This window comes from Oryctolagus cuniculus, chromosome 18, assembly GCF_964237555.1.
Source record: "Oryctolagus cuniculus chromosome 18, mOryCun1.1, whole genome shotgun sequence".
Classification (NCBI taxonomy): Eukaryota; Metazoa; Chordata; class Mammalia; order Lagomorpha; family Leporidae; genus Oryctolagus; species Oryctolagus cuniculus.
The window spans coordinates 19,399,552-19,414,426 of NC_091449.1; the positions used below are offsets into that span (position 1 = coordinate 19,399,552).

The following is a 14,875-nucleotide window of genomic DNA, read 5'->3' on the forward strand; positions in this document are numbered from 1 at the left end:
ATCCAGAAGTAGAAGTAAATTCTGGGGTCTGTTCAGGCTCCAGAGCAAGAAATGGCTTACACTGCCCAGTTGGCAGTACTGCTGTGTTCCTGGGCGCAGGGCTGTCCTGGAGCCGGGGGTGGGGGGGTGGGGGTGGGGGGTCTGTCTTGGGGGCGGTTGGGTTTCTCAAAGGCTCTGGAGGGCAAGGGATGAAGATCTCAGATCTTGTTTCAGTTAGGATGCTACTTCAAGATCAGAAATGGAGACAGCAGGCATTTATTTCAAGCAAATTTTCATTTTTATTGAGTCTAGTAGGCCCAGCAAACTCCAAATCAGTCAAGCTTGGACAGCACCAGCAGTGCATCTGCCCGCCCTATCTGGGCCAGGTGTGCAGCAAACTGGCCCACAGTGGCGCCTGGCTCCCTGGCCACTACCATCTCTATCAGGCCCCGCAGTGGCGATCGACTGGGCCGCAGTGAGTAGGCGAAGGTAGACCAGGCAGCAGGCAGCCCGTACCTCGCAGCCAGGTGTCTAGTGGTACCGCAGGTCCCTCCCCCACCTGGCCCAGGCTCAGGGTCCAGCAGCAAGATCAGTTCCTCCAGCACCTCCAGCTCATCCAGGAGGCGAGACAGGGGCTGTGACGCCAGGTTTCGCACCTCTGGGAGACAGGGAGAAGTAAAGGAGAGGAAGGGAAGGCAGGTTTCCGGGCCCCTCCCACCTCCTGGGCCCCCTCCCACTAACCCGTGCTCAAGTGTCCATGCAGAGAGCGCTCCTTCCCTGTGCTGCCTGCCTCTGATGCCTCCACGGTGCCTGGAGAAGGGGAGGGCAAGGAGAGCGGGTAGGTGTTGGATTCTTCACCATCCAAGCCAGGACAGGGGAGGGCGGCGGTTTTTCCCTCAGGTGGGTGATGCCTCCGCAGAGCGAGCAGGACAGTCACTGCCACGGTCACAAGCAGGACCAGCACCAGGAGCAGGACCAGCACCAAAGGCAAGACAAAACTTGGCCGAGAGATGTTGCTCTTAGTTGTCCACAAGAGACTGGAACTCGCCGGTGAGCTGGGCTCTTGGGAGCTAGGGTTGCTCTGTTCTCTAGGTGTTGGGAGGCAGAGGCTCTTGGCAGGGACAGGCCTCTGGGAACAAAGAAGTGGGAGTAGAGTGGGAGGCCACACCCTACTCCAAGCTCCTTCAGAGGGGCCACATCCCCTGCCTGGTCCTGCCCTACCCCACCCACCTCCAACCCACCTCAACCCCTTCAGGCCTCTCCTAATAGCTCTATGGCCCCACCTCTACCCTGTTCAGTGGAGTTACACCCACTTCCTAGATCCAGGCCCCGCCCCGCCCCACCTCGGGCCCTCCCAGCTCCCAAGCCCAAGTCCCACCAGCACCTCTCTGCAGCGTGGCTGGGTTCTGCCACAGTGCCCAGCCGGAGTAGGGGCTGGGGCTCCAGTGCCGCAGGGTCTGCACAGTTCCGCGCCATCCGGGTTGCACTGGCCAGGAGCACACTTTTTGAACGGGTATGTTAAGAGGTCTCCAGAGTCATTGAGCCCACAGTTTTCCACGAACTCATAGTCTAGTGGGAGACGCAGGCACCATTGTGGCAGTAGAGCCCCACCTTCCTCCCCTTCACCCTGCTGTACACCCTCACCCCTTCCCTCTTCTACCCAGACTTCCACCCCCCTCTAGCTCTGCCCCAGGCGCCCTCCACACCCAGATTTCTCCACAGCTCACAGCCCTGTCGTCTGCATTAGCCCACCGATGCTAGCTGTGAGCTACCCCCTCCCTCCCTGCTTCCCAGCACCACTCCCCTGGCTCAGGGGCTCCTCACCCGGGCAGGGGGGCGGCCCGAAGCGCTGCAGGCAGCTGCTGCAGCACTTGTTGTCTGGGTTCCAGTACTCAAGGCTGCAGCAGTACTGGGAGGCTTCCGGTGGTGCTGCCTGGGCCAGAAACAGCACGGCTGCCAGGAAGAGGCGTCTGGGCCCCATCCAGGCAGGGCCAGCAGCCCGGGGGACGAGACCACGGGACTTCGAATCACAGACCACAGCGCCTCTTCCACACTTTGCAGGAAACCCAGGCAGAAGAAGAAAGTGGATATGGGGGGCACAGAATTCCAGAGCCCCATCACCCACACAAGCCCCTGGCCCCGAGGGAAGCCTCCAAGGTATCCAGGTGGCTCTAAGAACTCTGGATGTAGATGGCATGGGTCCACATCCCATGCCTGCCGTAGCCACTCTCCCATCCCTACGGCGAGGTGACAGCACCTGTCTCAGGGTTACTGTGAAAATCAGAATTATTACAAGTAAAAGCAGCTGCCGGGGTAACTTCAGTGTAACTGTTAGGTACTACTGACTCCTACCTCAGGGTTGTGAGCGTGAAGGACCCAGCCTTAATTCAGTGGGGACTCCTCCGTACCCCCGAGCCGCCTTTCCTTTACTCCTGTATTGGTTTCTATCACTACCGCTGTCACTAGACACCTGAGAGGAGCCACCTAGGCAGGAAGGACGTTTATTCTGGCTCCGTGTTGAAGTTCACAATCCGAGACTGGTGTCTGCTGCGGGCGGCAGATAGCAGATCTCTGACACTGTAAGCCAGGCTGACTCCTAGAGCGACCTTCTGAGAGCACCTCCCCATGACAAAGACCCCTGCTGGGCCCACCGCCTAGAGGCAACAATTGGATGAAATTCCCACTCTTAATCCATTAGCCACCAACCTAAGACTTCAGGGAGTAAGCCCCCAACACATGGGCCTTTGGGGAACACCCAAACTGTTAGCCAAACCATAATACCACTTAACCCCCTAAGCTCCATGGGCAACCAAGCCTCCCCCCTTAAGCCTCCGATGGAGGTGCCGAGGTTTCCAGCCCACCAGTGACACGAGGGTCCTGAGTCCGAGTCTTCCACCTGTTCATGCTTCCTCCGCTGAAGTTGTGGCTAGAACCCAGCCCTGCTTCCTCTTTCCATGACACGTTTGCGGACGGAAACTCCAACCCACAGCTCAAGGCTCCACCTACAAAGCCTTAAACCACTTTATTTGAGAGAGGGGCAATAGACGATTAAATCCCAGAGCCTGGAAAGATGGGGCTTGAAGAGGCATCCTGGCCGGGAACATCCGTCAGGGTGAAGGGCAAGGCGGCCAGTCTCAGAAGCGGCCGTGCCGGTGGTCCGGAGAATGCCGTCTGTTCCTCTCTCGGGGACGATGGCCAGCGTGGGACCTTGGGGGTGACCTGCAGACAAAAGCGGGGGGAGCTGGGCTAAAGCTGCTGGAGAGTGGTGTGGACAGCCCAGGCCTGCTTCCCTGGGATGGAGCAGGGCACGTGGTAGAGGGACGAGACTTCCACGTGGTGGACTCGGCGGGAGGCACACGGGCTCATCTCAACACTGGCAATCCAAGCTAGCCCTGGGTTTGAGTTTCAGCCTGGTGTTGGGGTTGGGACTTCAGTACTGGTTTCTAGATGGAACTCAAGACTATTCTTAGGGTTCAACAGTCTTGGGACTAGCATTTGTTGGAGTCTTGGCTACTCCACTTCCAGACCAGCCCCCTGCTAATGTGCCTGGGAAGGCAGTGGAAGATGGCCTAAGTGCAGTGGGGGACCCGGATGGAGTTCCTGGTTCCTGGCTCCCAGCCCCAGCCATTGAAGCCATCTGGGAAGTGAACCAGCAGGCGAAAGATCTCTGTCTCCCCCTCTCTCTGTAACGCTGCCTTTCAAATAAATCTTAAAAAAAAAAAAAAAAAAAAAAAAAAACAACAACAACAACAAGGCTTGGGACAGTGTTACTGGAGCTCAGGGTAGGGGCCTCACGAGGACTCTCGGCAGGCCGGGCCTGCGTACCTGCGCCTGGGTCCCCGCCCGTAGAGCTGCCGCCGCAGGTTCCGGGAAATGGGCCGCAGGTGCATGAAGTTGCAGAAGCCGCCTCGGGTGCATTCCCTGGGCGGAGGACAGGTGGATGGGAGAGCCCATAGTCACCGACCGCTCTTCCCCACACAGGAGTGAGGGCCAGCAGTGTCCACCCCACCCTCGTGCTACCGTACCCCATCTCGTACTGCCGACAGCAGGACTCCCGGAAGTCGGTGACAGGAGACAGCTCGGCGTGCACGGCTTGCCCATTGAACCAGCGGTTATTGAGTTCAGCCACTGCCCGCTCCGCATCCTCCTCCCGCCGGAACTGCGGGGAAAGTGGGTCAGGGTCAGCAGGCGCACGGTGGGCGGCCTCCGCTCCTGGGCCCGGAGGGGGCGGCGGGCACCTTGACGTAGACGTTGCCCACGAGGTGGTCGCCCAGGTTGTCGCAGACGTTCATCTCCTCGATCTCCCCGTACTTCTCCTGCAGCTCTGTGAACACCTCCTGGGCCAGACCGGGAGCACTGGGCTCAGCGGAGGCCCAGGGGACACCCCACCTGCCCAGGCGGCGCGGGACTGCTCCTCACCTCGAAGAAGTTATCGTAGTGTTCCTGCACCTCCACGTCGCTCACGTGACCTGGGGGAGGCCAGGGGGGAGTCATGGAGCGGCCTGCGAGCCGAGGCTCTCTGCCCCGCCCTGAGCGCGGGCCTTTACTTACAATGCGAGCCGTCTGCTGTTTGGGCCGTGTTCTGTGGATTCCGGTACAGGTTGAGCAGCACTATAGTCTGCACAGAATGGGAAAAGGGGCGGGGCCTAAGCTCAGCGGGCAGGGCTGCGTGCTGCGGGCAGGACAGTGGGGTATGGAGGCTGCAGCAGAGGAGGCGTGCGCACGGGGCGGGGCCCGGCCCGGCCCCGACGGACAGCGCGGGGGCGTTGCCAGCACCCACAAGGCGTGGCCCCGCTCGGAGAAGGCGGGGCTGAGCTGGCGGAGGGACGCGCGGCGGGAGGGCGTGGGCGGGGCCTCACACGCCCGGAAAAGGTGGGACCGCGCGATGATGGACAGCAGAAAGGGCAGGGCTGACAAGCATTAACCCCCGGGGCTCCGTGTCGGGTCTCACCTGGCTGAAAGTCGGTTTGTTGTGAAGCCGAGAGCACCGGTCTCCGTGCCGGCAGGCCCCGATCTTAAAGTAAAAAGAGCAGTTAACCCTGGAAGAGGTGCAAAGACACGGGTGACCTGAGGGCCGGGGGGAACGAACGCCCCGGTAACACCGCTCCGAGCCGCCCAGCCACCAGGGACCCGAACGCCCAGGCCCGGCCCCCTGAGAGGCCACTCCCCTGCGCCCATTCTCACTTGTCCTTCTCAGTCCCGAATATCGAAGCTAAATATTCAGCCATTTTTACCCAAACCCTCCGACTCGGCTTGCTCTTACGTCACTTCCGTTGCGCAGGGGCGTTGGGAAGTGTAGTTCGGCGCTCCGCGCGCGCGCAGAAACCCCCTAGTGCGCCTGCGTGTTGGAGGCCCTCGCCCTCCCCGCAGAATCCGGGACGGGAGTGTCCCGAAGGCGCATGCGCACAGCGCTGCCCCCGCGACCCGAAGAGACTACAAACTCCAGAGCAACCTGCGGCCTCTCGCGCAGACGTCCGTAGTTGGAAAATAGGAGGAGTATCCCTCGACCCACCCAGAGGAGGTGAGCTGGGGGTCGCCTGGCGCAGCCCAGTAACGTAAAGAGCTTCTCAGCCCAGCCCGCTTGCTGGTTGGGGGCGAGGGCGCACTTAAAGCACGCCCTCTCTTACATTTATCTGTGTTTTGTTGTCACAGGGACGTGGCTCTCCGTGTTTCTCGCATCTGCCGCTGAGGGTCGAGCCTGGTGTCTTGCCCCGCGGACCTGTGGGAAGACCCGGCCCTAACGCAAGGATGAACTTGGAGCGGGTATCCAACGAGGAGAAGCTGAACCTGTGCCGGAAGTACTACCTCGGTAAGGCGCATCCCGGGGGCGGGGGGTCCCAGGATGGGGGAGGCCGTGGCCGGGGCTCGGAGGAGCGGACCCCTGGGCCCCAGGCAGGTGGCGAAGAGTGAGTCAGTGCTGCATCCCGGGGAGGCCGCCGAGCCCCCCGTCTGAGCTCGGGTGTGGGAGAGGACCTTGCAAGTAGGAGCTCGCTGCCCGGGACCCGGTGTGTGTGTTGTGTGTTTCTCCCTAGGAGGGTTCGCTTTCCTGCCTTTTCTCTGGTTGGTCAACATTTTCTGGTTCTTCCGAGAGGCCTTCCTTGCCCCGGCCTACACGGAGCAGAGCCAGATCAAAGGCTGTGAGTCGGACACGGGTGAGGGCAGGCCGGTGGGAGGGGGTGATGGAGGCTGCAGGATTCTGGGTCGGGGGAGAGAGCAAGAGAAGAGAGGGCTGGGCTGGGGGCGGCCAGCGAGCCGCCGCAGGCCGACTCGGACCCCTCCTGCTTCCCATTCCAGATGTCTGGCGCTCGGCGGTGGGCTTCCTGTTCTGGGTGATCGTACTCACCACCTGGATCACCATCTTCCAAATCTACCGGCCCCGCTGGGGCGCGCTTGGGGACTACCTCTCCTTCACCATACCTCTGGGCACCCCCTGACGGCCTGTGCACGGGCTCGGGACCTGTTTCCTCCGCAGGATGGGCTCGACGCACGTCTCAAGCCCCAAAACTTGCTTCTGTCCTGACACCGCCCCCAATAAAAGACCCTAACCCACCACATTGACTCCCTGGGGTCTTCTGGAGGTTGAAGCATACAGTGCGTATGAATATTTGAGAACATGTATTGAGTGCGTGTTTTGTAGCAGGCTTTTGTACTTTGTACATTGTGTGTGTGTGTGTGTGTGTGTGTTGCATTGAATACCACTCAAAGGAACTTTCTCTATTCTGGAACATTAACTCTCAGAAGTAGTTAGTTTCCTGCTCAGCAAACCTGTTTTGCAGACAAGGAGCCAAGAAGGGAACCCTGCCTGCATTTCTGGGGCCTCCCGCCCTGAGCGCGTGGCGGTGCTGTTGGAAGCCTGAGTTTGTCTCCCCGGGCCTCCGTGTTGTCGGGGTGCAGAGCAGATCATGACGCTGCTCCCCGAGATCTCTCTGGGCTGGGGCGTGTGTGGTAAATGAAGTTCGTTCTCTGAGGGAGCCTTGTCTCCAGCAGTAGAAATATCCCAGAGCATTCTCGACCATCCTATTTAAAAACTTCAGCCCCTGAAGCCTGTGCTGTGCCATAGCAGGTAAAGCTGCTGCCTGCAACACCGGCATCCCATGTGGGCGCCGGTTCAAAACCTGGCTGCTCCACTTCCGACCAGCTCTCTGCTATAGCCTGGGAAAGCAGTGGAAGATGGCCCAAGTCCTTGGGCCCCTGCACCCACGTGGGAGACCCGGAAGAAGCTCCAGGTTTCTGATCGGCCCAGCTCCAGCCATTGCGGCCATTTGGAAAGTGAACCAGCAGTTGGAAGTCTGTCTGTTTCTCTCTCCCTCTCTCCTTCCTCCCACCCCCCCACCGCCTCTGCCTCTGCCTCTCTGTAACTCTGCCTTTCAAATAAATAGTAAAATAAATCTTTAAAAAAAAAAGGTTTAGGCCCCACCTTTATACTCTGTATGCCTTTCTTTTCTTTTTATTGATTTATATATTTTGAGAAAGAGATGGAGTGCCCATCGGCTGTTGGTTCTCCACATGCCTGCAACCACCTGGACTGCCCCAAGCCAAAACAGGGAGCTGGAAATGCAATCCAGTTCTCCCCTGCGGTGGCGGGAGCCCAGCAAGTTAAGCCCCGGCTGCTGCCTCTGCAGGGTTTGCATCAGCAGGAAGCTGGAATCGGGAGCCGTGGATGGAGCCCAGGCACTCCAGTGTGGGGTGTGAGATGAGGCTTCTTGACCACCAGGTGGAACACCTACCCTCAGCCCGCACTCTCTGTCCTGTCACATTTCACTTAGCATGTTTGACTTGTTTATATGGGTTTTTTTTAAGTGTTTGTTTGTTTGTTTGTTTATGTATTTGAGAGAGTTAACAGACAGTGACTGGGAGAGACAGAAAGGTCTTCCACCCACTGGGTCACTCCCCAAATGGCTGCAGTGGTTGGAGCTGAGTGGATCAGGAGCCAGGAGCTCCTTCCCAGTCTCCCACAGGGGTGCAGGGGCCCAAGGTCTTGGGCCATCTTCTACTGCTTTCCCAGGCCATAGCAGAGAGCTGGATCGGAAGAGGAGCAGCCAGAACTCGAACCGGCACCCATTTGGGATGCTGGTGCCGCCACATCACTGTCCCCTACTTGTTTATATTTTTAAACTTTCACTTATTTTTACTTGAAAGAAAGACGGGAACACAGAGTTTCCATCCACAGATCCCATCAACAGCCAGGGTCCGTCCCAGTGGAAGCCAGGAACCAGGGACTCAACCTTAAGTCTCCCAAGTGGCTGGCAGAGATCTGCCTGCCGCCTCCCAGGATGCACCCCGAAGTGCTTTACTTATCCTCCGTCTTCCATCCTCTACAAGATAAGTTCATTAGGGCAAGGATTTTCATCTGTTCACTGCGTTGCCCCAGTACCTAGATGAATACGTAACAGCCTAATAAAGATTCGCTAAATGAATGACGTTGTGCCTAATAAAAGATCACCCAGTAGGCAGTTGGCTCTTAGTGAGTGCTCAGAAACTAGGAAACCGGCTTGATTCCCTGCAAACAGCTAAATGCGTGTTACTAAAACCTGGCACTACAAGTCCCGGGAAGCTTCGCGATGCCCGATCCTTTGTCTCCCATAGTGCCCCGCGCGGCTCAAGCTAAGTTACTACGGCCGAGTCTCGGGAGCTGGAACTACAACTCCCAGGATTCCCTGGTTTGTCGTCGGTTTGTTTCCGGAAATAAGACCCTCTAGGAAGGTGGAGCTTAAGGCTGGGAGTCGACAGCGGCAGCTGTCTGTAAGTCGGGGTACTAGATTGGCAGTTAAATTGACTAATGAGAAAGAGCGACTGCCCAAAGGGTCCTCCCACAGAAGGGGAAGAAGAGGTGGCCGCGGCGGCGGCGGCAGTGGCGGTTGGACACTGCTGGGGACGGGCCCGCGGTCGCCCCGGGAGCTTGCTCTTTGCAATCTCCGCGCCCGCCTCCAGCTTTGATTCGGCGCCGTATGTTCTTTTGAGCTTTCTCTGACCCACCTAGCCAGATCTCGGACCCAAACCATGTTCCCAGTGAAGGTGAAAGTGGAGAAATCAGGTGAGGACGCGGAGTCGGGGGCCTGTCGGGAACACCGGGCTGATCTGGGTCCAGGGGTCCGGATAGGGGGATGATCGCGAAAAGGTGGACTGCGCGGCTCCTCCCATCAGGCTGTCGTCGTGTCGAGCATCGATCGTTGCTGCCAGCACTCTGGTAGTGGCCGGGCAGTGTGGCGCGGGGAGAGCATCCCAAGCCACTCCTAGTTCTGTGCAGGCTCCTATTCTCGGCTCCGCCTCAGTTTCCCCATTTCCAGCAGCGGGCGTGGGTCAGCCCTTGTGTCCCGAACCCATAATCGCCGTCTTCCGGCCGTCGTAGGAAGGTGGGGAAACTGAGGCTCGGAAAGAGAAAGTTATTCGGGGCGGGGCAGGCTGATGGGGGCAGTGGGAGAGGCACAGGAGGCCAAACAAGAAATAACAGTGGGAGGAAGTGGGGACTTAGGGCAGGTCAGGGGCCTAGGTGGCCGGATGCGCAGGGTGCGAGGGGACGGCGGCGAGAACTGTGGGCCCGCCTGAGCACTTTGGATTTGGCTCTGAGCGGAATGAGGAGGCTAGGGCGGGTTTGAACTGAGAGCCGAGTTAATCAAAGTACCTCTCCCGCAGTGCCCCCCCCCCCGAAGAACAGTGGCCAAGTGGTGAGGGGCTGACTGCAGAGAGGGGAGAGGGCGTGGACACCTGGCGGAGGGGCGCTGTGCAGGGGTGGAGGGCTCTAAGCCAGGAGCAGGGTCAGCCTTGGAAGATTCTTTCTCCTAGCGGAGGGGAGACTGAGGCTAGGAGTCCCCGGGGGTTGGGGGTGAGGGGGTTGGGCTGGACCCAGGTGGCAGAGTATGGAGAGACACTCAGGAGGCCAAGTGGACAAGCCATGGAGTTGGGGGGGGGGGAGAGGGGTCAGAAAAAGAAGGCTATTTTAGATGACATTTCCCCGTCTTTAAGTGTTGTCAGCTCCTTCAGCCACACAGAGGGTCTGGGGCCCTGACGAGGCCGTATGAGCCTCTGCCGTATAACTTAGCTTTGGAAGCAGATGGGCTGGGAGCAGATCCCTCTCAGTGCGACTTTGGGTGTCTCGGCACCTCAGTCTCCTCATCTGTAAGGTGGGTTACCAATGGCACCTGTTGGAGAATTGTGAGAATTCAGTGGGGTGAGACAGGTGGTGTGCTCCCAACAGTCCTGGCACACGGGGAGCACTCTGAATAGGTTAACTTCTCATTTTCCTGTCCTGGTAGATGGGGAAGTGTCTGAAGCTTCATGAAGCCTTGCAGCCATTGTGTGGCTATATGTCATTCGGGGACAGCCCAGGAAGGGGGTGGGCCTTGCCTCCTCTCACACAGTGGGCACGTGCGACAGCCCTGGAGCTCAGGGCCCTACTCATTGCCTCAGGGGCCTCTGCCCCTGGTTTGGGCCCGCCCACAGCTGGCCTGCGCAGAGGAGACACATTCCCTGGTCCAGTCCCGAGGCTGCGAGCTGACGCCTGCTTGGTACCCTCTCTCCGCAGAGCTGGAGATGGCCAAAGCCCGGAACCAGCTGGACGCCGTCTTACAGTGTCTCCTGGAGAAGAGTCACATGGACAGGTCGGGACTTGGTCCTGCGTGGGGGGCAGGGGGAGCTCTGGCTGCCTGAACCCTCTCCTGCCCGGCAGGTCCCAGGGGAAGGGAGCTAGTGGACAGGCCACCTGCTGCCTTCCCACGCCGGGCCTTTGGAGCCCCGAGCCAACAGCTCTCTTCTGTTGCCAGAGAGCGGCTGGATGAGGAAGCCGGGAAGACGCCCTCGGACCCCCACGCTAAGTACGTTGTGTTTTGTTTGGTGGAATCTGATATTGCCTCATCCAAGCCCTGACCGCGTGCCCTGGGCTTCCTGAGTCGTGACGTAGCACCCCCACGTACAGAGATGCTTGGTGGCAGAGCGTGGGGTGGGACACGAGGCCCAGGTCTCGGTGGGGTCAGATGGCCATCTCAGGCTTAATCCCAGCGTCCACAGGTGCCCAGGGCAAGGCGGGGCAGTGGGCTGAGCAGTGTGTGTTTAGGGGTCGGCCTACTGAAACCCCTTCTCCCCACAGGGATTGCTCCATTGCGGCCACTGGCAAAAGGTAAGGCAGCAGGGACCCCAGCCAGCTCGGGAGAGGCTCCCAGCCCCCACCCAGGCCCTGACACACCTGCCCTCCCCACACAGGCCGTCTGCGCGCTTCCCTCACCAGCGGAGGAAGAAGAGGAGGGAGATGGATGACGGGCTGGCTGAGGGAGGGCCACAGCGGTCCAGTGAGTAGGCAGTGGCCCTGGAGGGTGGGCAGAGAGCCAGGGGGTGCCACGAGGATGCTCAGGTACCTCCCGCCACGCTCTACCCCAGACACGTACGTGATCAAGCTGTTCGACCGGAGCGTGGACTTGGCCCAGTTCAGCGAGAACACACCGCTGTACCCGATCTGCCGTGCCTGGATGCGCAACAGCCCCTCAGTGCGCGAGCGTGAACGCTCGCCCGGCTCCCCACTGCCCCCCCTGCCTGAGGACGAGGAGGTGGGATGGACAGTGGGCCCTAGTGCAGCTGCCAGGAAAGCAGTGGGTAGACGGGCTCCCTCCCCCTAGCTCCTGGGGGGGACTGGCACAGGTCCCTGTGTCCCACAAATGAACGCAGGGCCAAGTGCGGCACACAGATGGGCTCTTGTAGGCTGGGCAGGCAGAACCCTGGCCTGAGGGGAAAGCAACAGATAAATGTGACCCCCAAGGTAAAGGGTCCCCAAGAGCTGAGAGGCTGGATGGGTTGTTAGTGGCCTGGGGGAGCAGGGTAGATGAGGTTCTGGTATCTGGCTAGAGATGGCAGCCAGGGGTCCCCAGGATGTACGGAGATGACTCTCTGAACTCTCAAGGTGGGGTAGGAATCCCCAGAGCAGACAGGGACACCTGGCCTGGGGAGTGACGCGAAGGGGTCCCTTGGTGACACATAGGGGGCCCCTTAGGAATCCCTGAAGCTGACAGGTGTAGATGGGCATCCCTGGGTGAGGGTGGACAGGGCTTCCTGGCTAGAGAGGAGAAAAAACGGATCGCCCAGGGTAAACACACCTGAGCTCTGGGCTGGGCAAGGTGTCTGCCCTTCAGGTCCTTTGTCACTGGGAAAAGCAGGAGGATGAAGTGGATACTCCTTGCCCTCTTATCTGACTTCCTCGGGCCTGGCTTGGGGCCCTTGTATCCCAGGGTTCAGAGGTCACCAATAGCAAGAGTCGTGACGTGTACAAGCTGCCTCCACCCATGGCCCCTGGGCCACCCGGAGACGCCTGCAGAACCCGCATCCCATCCCCGCTGCAGCCGGAGACCCAGGGCACCGCCGACGATGAGGTGGGTATAGAAGGCTGGCCTGGGGCTCAGGGGGCTGTGCTGGGGGGCTTGGCCACCCAGCCTGGCTCTGTCTGTGCACACAGCCTTCCGAGCCCGAGCCTTCGCCCTCCACGCTCATCTATCGCAACATGCAGCGCTGGAAACGCATCCGCCAGAGGTGAGCGGCCCCCAACCTGCCCCCTCCACCGGCGTCTGATGGACTTGCTAAGTCCTCCCCGCCCCGCCCCAACTCCCCAGGTGGAAGGAGGCGTCTCATCGGAACCAGCTCCGCTACTCGGAAAGCATGAAGATCCTTCGGGAGATGTACGAGCGACAGTAGCGTTCCTGCCCCAATAAACACCCTCAGTTCCACACTGACCATCGTCCTGCCCGTCCTTTCCAGCCCAGACACAAGGCGGCTGGCACAGCTCTAGCACATTTATTAGGGGAGGGGGGGGTCTAGAAGGGAGGGGGAACAGGGTGGCTGGTGAGTGACTCAAAGGGGCAAAAGGTCGCGGGAAATCAGAGTGGCTGGTGGGTTGGGTCCTGGAGGAGGAGAGGAGTGTGGAAGGCGGGCTGCCTAGGGTGTCTGGTCGGAGACCTGGGGTCAAGACAGACTGGTGGGAGGTGGGGAGGGGCCCGGGAACAGCTGTGCAGAGGCCGTCTGGTTGGGGTGCTGGTTGGCCTAGGGTAGGCGTCCAGAGGTGGGCAGTCAGGGGACTTGGAGTCTGGGGGTTTCAAGTCAGAAAGGGGGCCGCAGGAGGGTGGGGTGGCTGGTTGCAGGGGAGGGTTGCAGAGGCCTGGGACGAGGCTGTTGGGCCTGTGCGGTGGGGGCTGCTTACCTGTGGGGGATTACGCCCGCCCCACTGGCCTAGGGGCCGGCAGGGATGGAGTGGGGTGTGGGGATGTCCTCACAGAGCAGTCAGACGGAGCAGAGTCTCGAGGGGGCGATGGGCCAAGAAAGTGGGGTGGGTGCACAGGAGACTGGAGGGTGAGGGTCTGACACCTGGAGGTGGAGGGGTGGACGGTGAGTGTGGGTGGCAGGGGAAGCATCTGGGCGGAGGGGTCAAGGCAGGATCTCAGATTGGGTGGGGATGGTCTTGGCAAGCTCACGACTTCTGGCTGGGCGGAGTCAGATCGGCTTTAAAAGAGGGAGCTCCAGGCAGCTCCCGGGGCTCAGGCATGCCTGAGACCCCTACTTGGCGGCAGCTGCGGACGGCAGTGGAGCCTGCGCTGGTGCTGGAGCGGCCTGGATGGACAGGACGCCCTCGGGAGACAGCGCCGACGTCACGGCGGCAGGGTCCACGCCAGATGGCAATCGGTAGCGGCGGTGGAACTCGCGCGCGATGAATCCATGCTCGTCCTAGAAGGCACGCAGGCGTGAGCGGCGCCGGCCTGCGGAGCGAGGGAGCGCACAGGTCCCGGCCCCGCCCCCGCCCCGCGCTCACCGGGCGCTCCTCGTGGCGCGCGTGCACCTCCACGTGGTCGCCAACCACCTTGACAGCTATTTCTTCCGGCGAGAAGTGCTTCACGTCCAGCAGCACGGAGAAGTGGCCGGGGTCCGTGGGCACCTGCGCACAGCCGTCCGGGGTGGGGCTGTCATGGGGCGGGGCCCTGGAACTGGGGAGCCCCCTGTCCTACCCTGGGTCACTGAGGACCTCTTCACCCGGAATCACCAGATGCCCCTCCCTCACAGTGATGGGCCCCCATCCCCTCCAAGGTCAGGGACCTACGCTAGGACGTCACCCAGGGAGACCGGACCTCCCGCCTCTCAGCAGTTAGGCACCGGACCCTCCCTCAGCCCGGCCCTTCCCAGCACCAACAACTCTCCGCCCCTCTGCAGTCACCGCCCCGCCCCTCCCCCTCAGAGTCTGGGTCTCCAGTCTCCTTCAGGATCCTGAGACATCCCTCAGAGTGACTGCTTCCGTCCTATTAGTGGCCCAGCCCTTCCACGCCCCCTCAAAGCCACCTGACACCCTTCGACCCCTGTCCCCTTACCCAGAGCACAGAGCAGCAGGGACACACACACACACACACACACCCGCCCCCGGCTTCTGAGTAGCCTATTCTGTCTATTCAAAGTCAACAAGGCCTTGCGAGTAGTCGAGTGGTCGCTACCGCCCCCTCCCCCAGGCCTGGCACCTGAGCGGTGGGCAGCGCCACGCTGGGTGCGCGCAGATAGTAGGGGGCGAAAGCGGCCGGGCAGAGCGCAGCCAGCTCGGCCTCCAGCAGTCCCTCGCCGAACCGCTGGTCAAAGAGGCGGCCCGGCGCGGAAAACCCAGGCACCGGAGCCGAGGCACGGCGCAGCCAAGACGGCTGCACAGGCACCGGGATCTCCATCCTGCTCCGCCACCGCCGCCCTGGGTCTCGCAGTGCCCCTGCGTGTGCGGCTGCGGATTTATAGGGCGCCTTGCGCCGGCCCCTCGGCGGGCCTCCCAGGGACACTGGGACCGCAGCCAGGCCTGGCCATTAGTAGAGCCTTATTTAGAAACCCCAACAATGACTTGGCCATTTATTAAGCGCCTGCTGGGTGCCCGGTAAAGGCCGGCAGGGAGGTGTCACTA

At 60.7% G+C, this 14,875-nt stretch overlaps 5 protein-coding genes across 10 annotated transcripts; 2 read left to right on the top strand and 3 right to left on the bottom strand.

Annotated features, from left to right (window-relative positions):
• Positions 1 to 254: 254 nt before the first annotated feature.
• On the bottom strand, positions 255 to 2,979 carry IGFLR1 (IGF like family receptor 1). 2 transcript variants are annotated; one of them, XM_008249532.4, is made up of 5 exons: positions 2,841 to 2,979; positions 1,804 to 2,032; positions 1,364 to 1,548; positions 721 to 1,108; positions 255 to 637 (listed from the first exon to the last, which is right to left on the bottom strand). In XM_008249532.4, the coding sequence occupies exons 2-5, from the start codon at positions 1,958 to 1,960 to the stop codon at positions 312 to 314; spliced, it is 1,056 nt and encodes a 351-aa protein (XP_008247754.2). In that variant the 5' UTR covers positions 1,961 to 2,032; positions 2,841 to 2,979; the 3' UTR covers positions 255 to 311. The 2 variants fall into 2 exon arrangements, with proteins under 2 accessions (XP_008247754.2, XP_008247753.2); XM_008249531.4 differs by lacking the exon at positions 2,841 to 2,979 and having other exon boundaries at positions 1,804 to 2,833.
• U2AF1L4 (U2 small nuclear RNA auxiliary factor 1 like 4) lies at positions 2,977 to 5,286 on the bottom strand. Its single transcript, XM_008249534.4, has 8 exons — positions 5,164 to 5,286; positions 4,931 to 5,018; positions 4,531 to 4,597; positions 4,399 to 4,448; positions 4,218 to 4,316; positions 4,005 to 4,138; positions 3,805 to 3,900; positions 2,977 to 3,198 (listed from the first exon to the last, which is right to left on the bottom strand). The coding sequence occupies exons 1-8, from the start codon at positions 5,205 to 5,207 to the stop codon at positions 3,114 to 3,116; spliced, it is 663 nt and encodes a 220-aa protein (XP_008247756.2). The 5' UTR covers positions 5,208 to 5,286; the 3' UTR covers positions 2,977 to 3,113.
• Positions 5,287 to 5,326: 40 nt separating this feature from the next.
• On the top strand, positions 5,327 to 6,531 carry PSENEN (presenilin enhancer, gamma-secretase subunit). 4 transcript variants are annotated; one of them, XM_070062470.1, is made up of 4 exons: positions 5,327 to 5,500; positions 5,632 to 5,788; positions 6,012 to 6,116; positions 6,274 to 6,531. In XM_070062470.1, the coding sequence occupies exons 2-4, from the start codon at positions 5,728 to 5,730 to the stop codon at positions 6,411 to 6,413; spliced, it is 306 nt and encodes a 101-aa protein (XP_069918571.1). In that variant the 5' UTR covers positions 5,327 to 5,500; positions 5,632 to 5,727; the 3' UTR covers positions 6,414 to 6,531. The 4 variants fall into 4 exon arrangements, with proteins under 4 accessions (XP_069918571.1, XP_017193660.1, XP_002722269.1 ...); XM_017338171.3 differs by having other exon boundaries at positions 5,348 to 5,500; positions 6,012 to 6,131; XM_002722223.5 differs by having other exon boundaries at positions 5,395 to 5,534.
• A 2,053-nt stretch (positions 6,532 to 8,584) lies between these two features.
• On the top strand, positions 8,585 to 13,177 carry LIN37 (lin-37 DREAM MuvB core complex component). 2 transcript variants are annotated; one of them, XM_008249535.4, is made up of 9 exons: positions 8,585 to 8,721; positions 10,502 to 10,577; positions 10,740 to 10,790; positions 11,063 to 11,092; positions 11,176 to 11,261; positions 11,350 to 11,516; positions 12,192 to 12,332; positions 12,416 to 12,489; positions 12,570 to 13,177. In XM_008249535.4, exons 2-9 carry the CDS (start codon positions 10,510 to 10,512, stop codon positions 12,649 to 12,651), a joined length of 699 nt encoding a protein of 232 aa, XP_008247757.1. In that variant the 5' UTR covers positions 8,585 to 8,721; positions 10,502 to 10,509; the 3' UTR covers positions 12,652 to 13,177. The 2 variants fall into 2 exon arrangements, with proteins under 2 accessions (XP_008247757.1, XP_002722270.1); XM_002722224.5 differs by having other exon boundaries at positions 8,607 to 9,013.
• Positions 12,735 to 14,683, bottom strand: HSPB6 (heat shock protein family B (small) member 6). Its single transcript, XM_002722225.5, has 3 exons — positions 14,454 to 14,683; positions 13,760 to 13,882; positions 12,735 to 13,674 (listed from the first exon to the last, which is right to left on the bottom strand). The coding sequence occupies exons 1-3, from the start codon at positions 14,649 to 14,651 to the stop codon at positions 13,507 to 13,509; spliced, it is 489 nt and encodes a 162-aa protein (XP_002722271.2). The 5' UTR covers positions 14,652 to 14,683; the 3' UTR covers positions 12,735 to 13,506.
• Between the last annotated feature and the right edge of the window lie 192 nt (positions 14,684 to 14,875).

Bases quoted from the DNA above. Each gene is read 5' to 3' on its own strand.
- IGFLR1 (XM_008249531.4), bottom strand. From the start codon at position 2,191: ATGGGATGTGGACCCATGCCATCTACATCCAGAGTTCTTAGAGCCACC. The intron at 1,549-1,803 runs GTGAGGAGCCCC...GTCTCCCACTAG, and splicing joins CGGGCCGCCCCCCTGCCCGG to ACTATGAGTTCGTGGAAAAC. The intron at 638-720 runs GTTAGTGGGAGG...CCTGTCTCCCAG, and splicing joins GCATGGACACTTGAGCACGG to AGGTGCGAAACCTGGCGTCA.
- U2AF1L4 (XM_008249534.4), bottom strand. From the start codon at position 5,207: ATGGCTGAATATTTAGCTTCGATATTCGGGACTGAGAAGGACAA. The intron at 4,317-4,398 runs GTGAGGAGCAGT...GGTCTGGCCCAG, and splicing joins ACTACGATAACTTCTTCGAG to GAGGTGTTCACAGAGCTGCA. The intron at 4,139-4,217 runs GTGCCCGCCGCC...CTTTCCCCGCAG, and splicing joins TGGGCAACGTCTACGTCAAG to TTCCGGCGGGAGGAGGATGC.
- PSENEN (XM_017338171.3), top strand. From the start codon at position 5,728: ATGAACTTGGAGCGGGTATCCAACGAGGAGAAGCTGAACCTGTGCCGG. The intron at 5,789-6,011 runs GTAAGGCGCATC...GTTTCTCCCTAG, and splicing joins GTGCCGGAAGTACTACCTCG to GAGGGTTCGCTTTCCTGCCT. The intron at 6,132-6,273 runs GTGAGGGCAGGC...TTCCCATTCCAG, and splicing joins AGGCTGTGAGTCGGACACGG to ATGTCTGGCGCTCGGCGGTG.
- LIN37 (XM_002722224.5), top strand. From the start codon at position 8,980: ATGTTCCCAGTGAAGGTGAAAGTGGAGAAATCAG. The intron at 9,014-10,501 runs GTGAGGACGCGG...CTCTCTCCGCAG, and splicing joins GGTGAAAGTGGAGAAATCAG to AGCTGGAGATGGCCAAAGCC. The intron at 11,093-11,175 runs GTAAGGCAGCAG...CTCCCCACACAG, and splicing joins ATTGCGGCCACTGGCAAAAG to GCCGTCTGCGCGCTTCCCTC.
- HSPB6 (XM_002722225.5), bottom strand. From the start codon at position 14,651: ATGGAGATCCCGGTGCCTGTGCAGCCGTCTTGGCTGCGCCGTGCCTCG. The intron at 13,883-14,453 runs GTGCCAGGCCTG...GGCTGTGCGCAG, and splicing joins TGGCGCTGCCCACCGCTCAG to GTGCCCACGGACCCCGGCCA. The intron at 13,675-13,759 runs GTGAGCGCGGGG...CGTGCCTTCTAG, and splicing joins CGCGCCACGAGGAGCGCCCG to GACGAGCATGGATTCATCGC.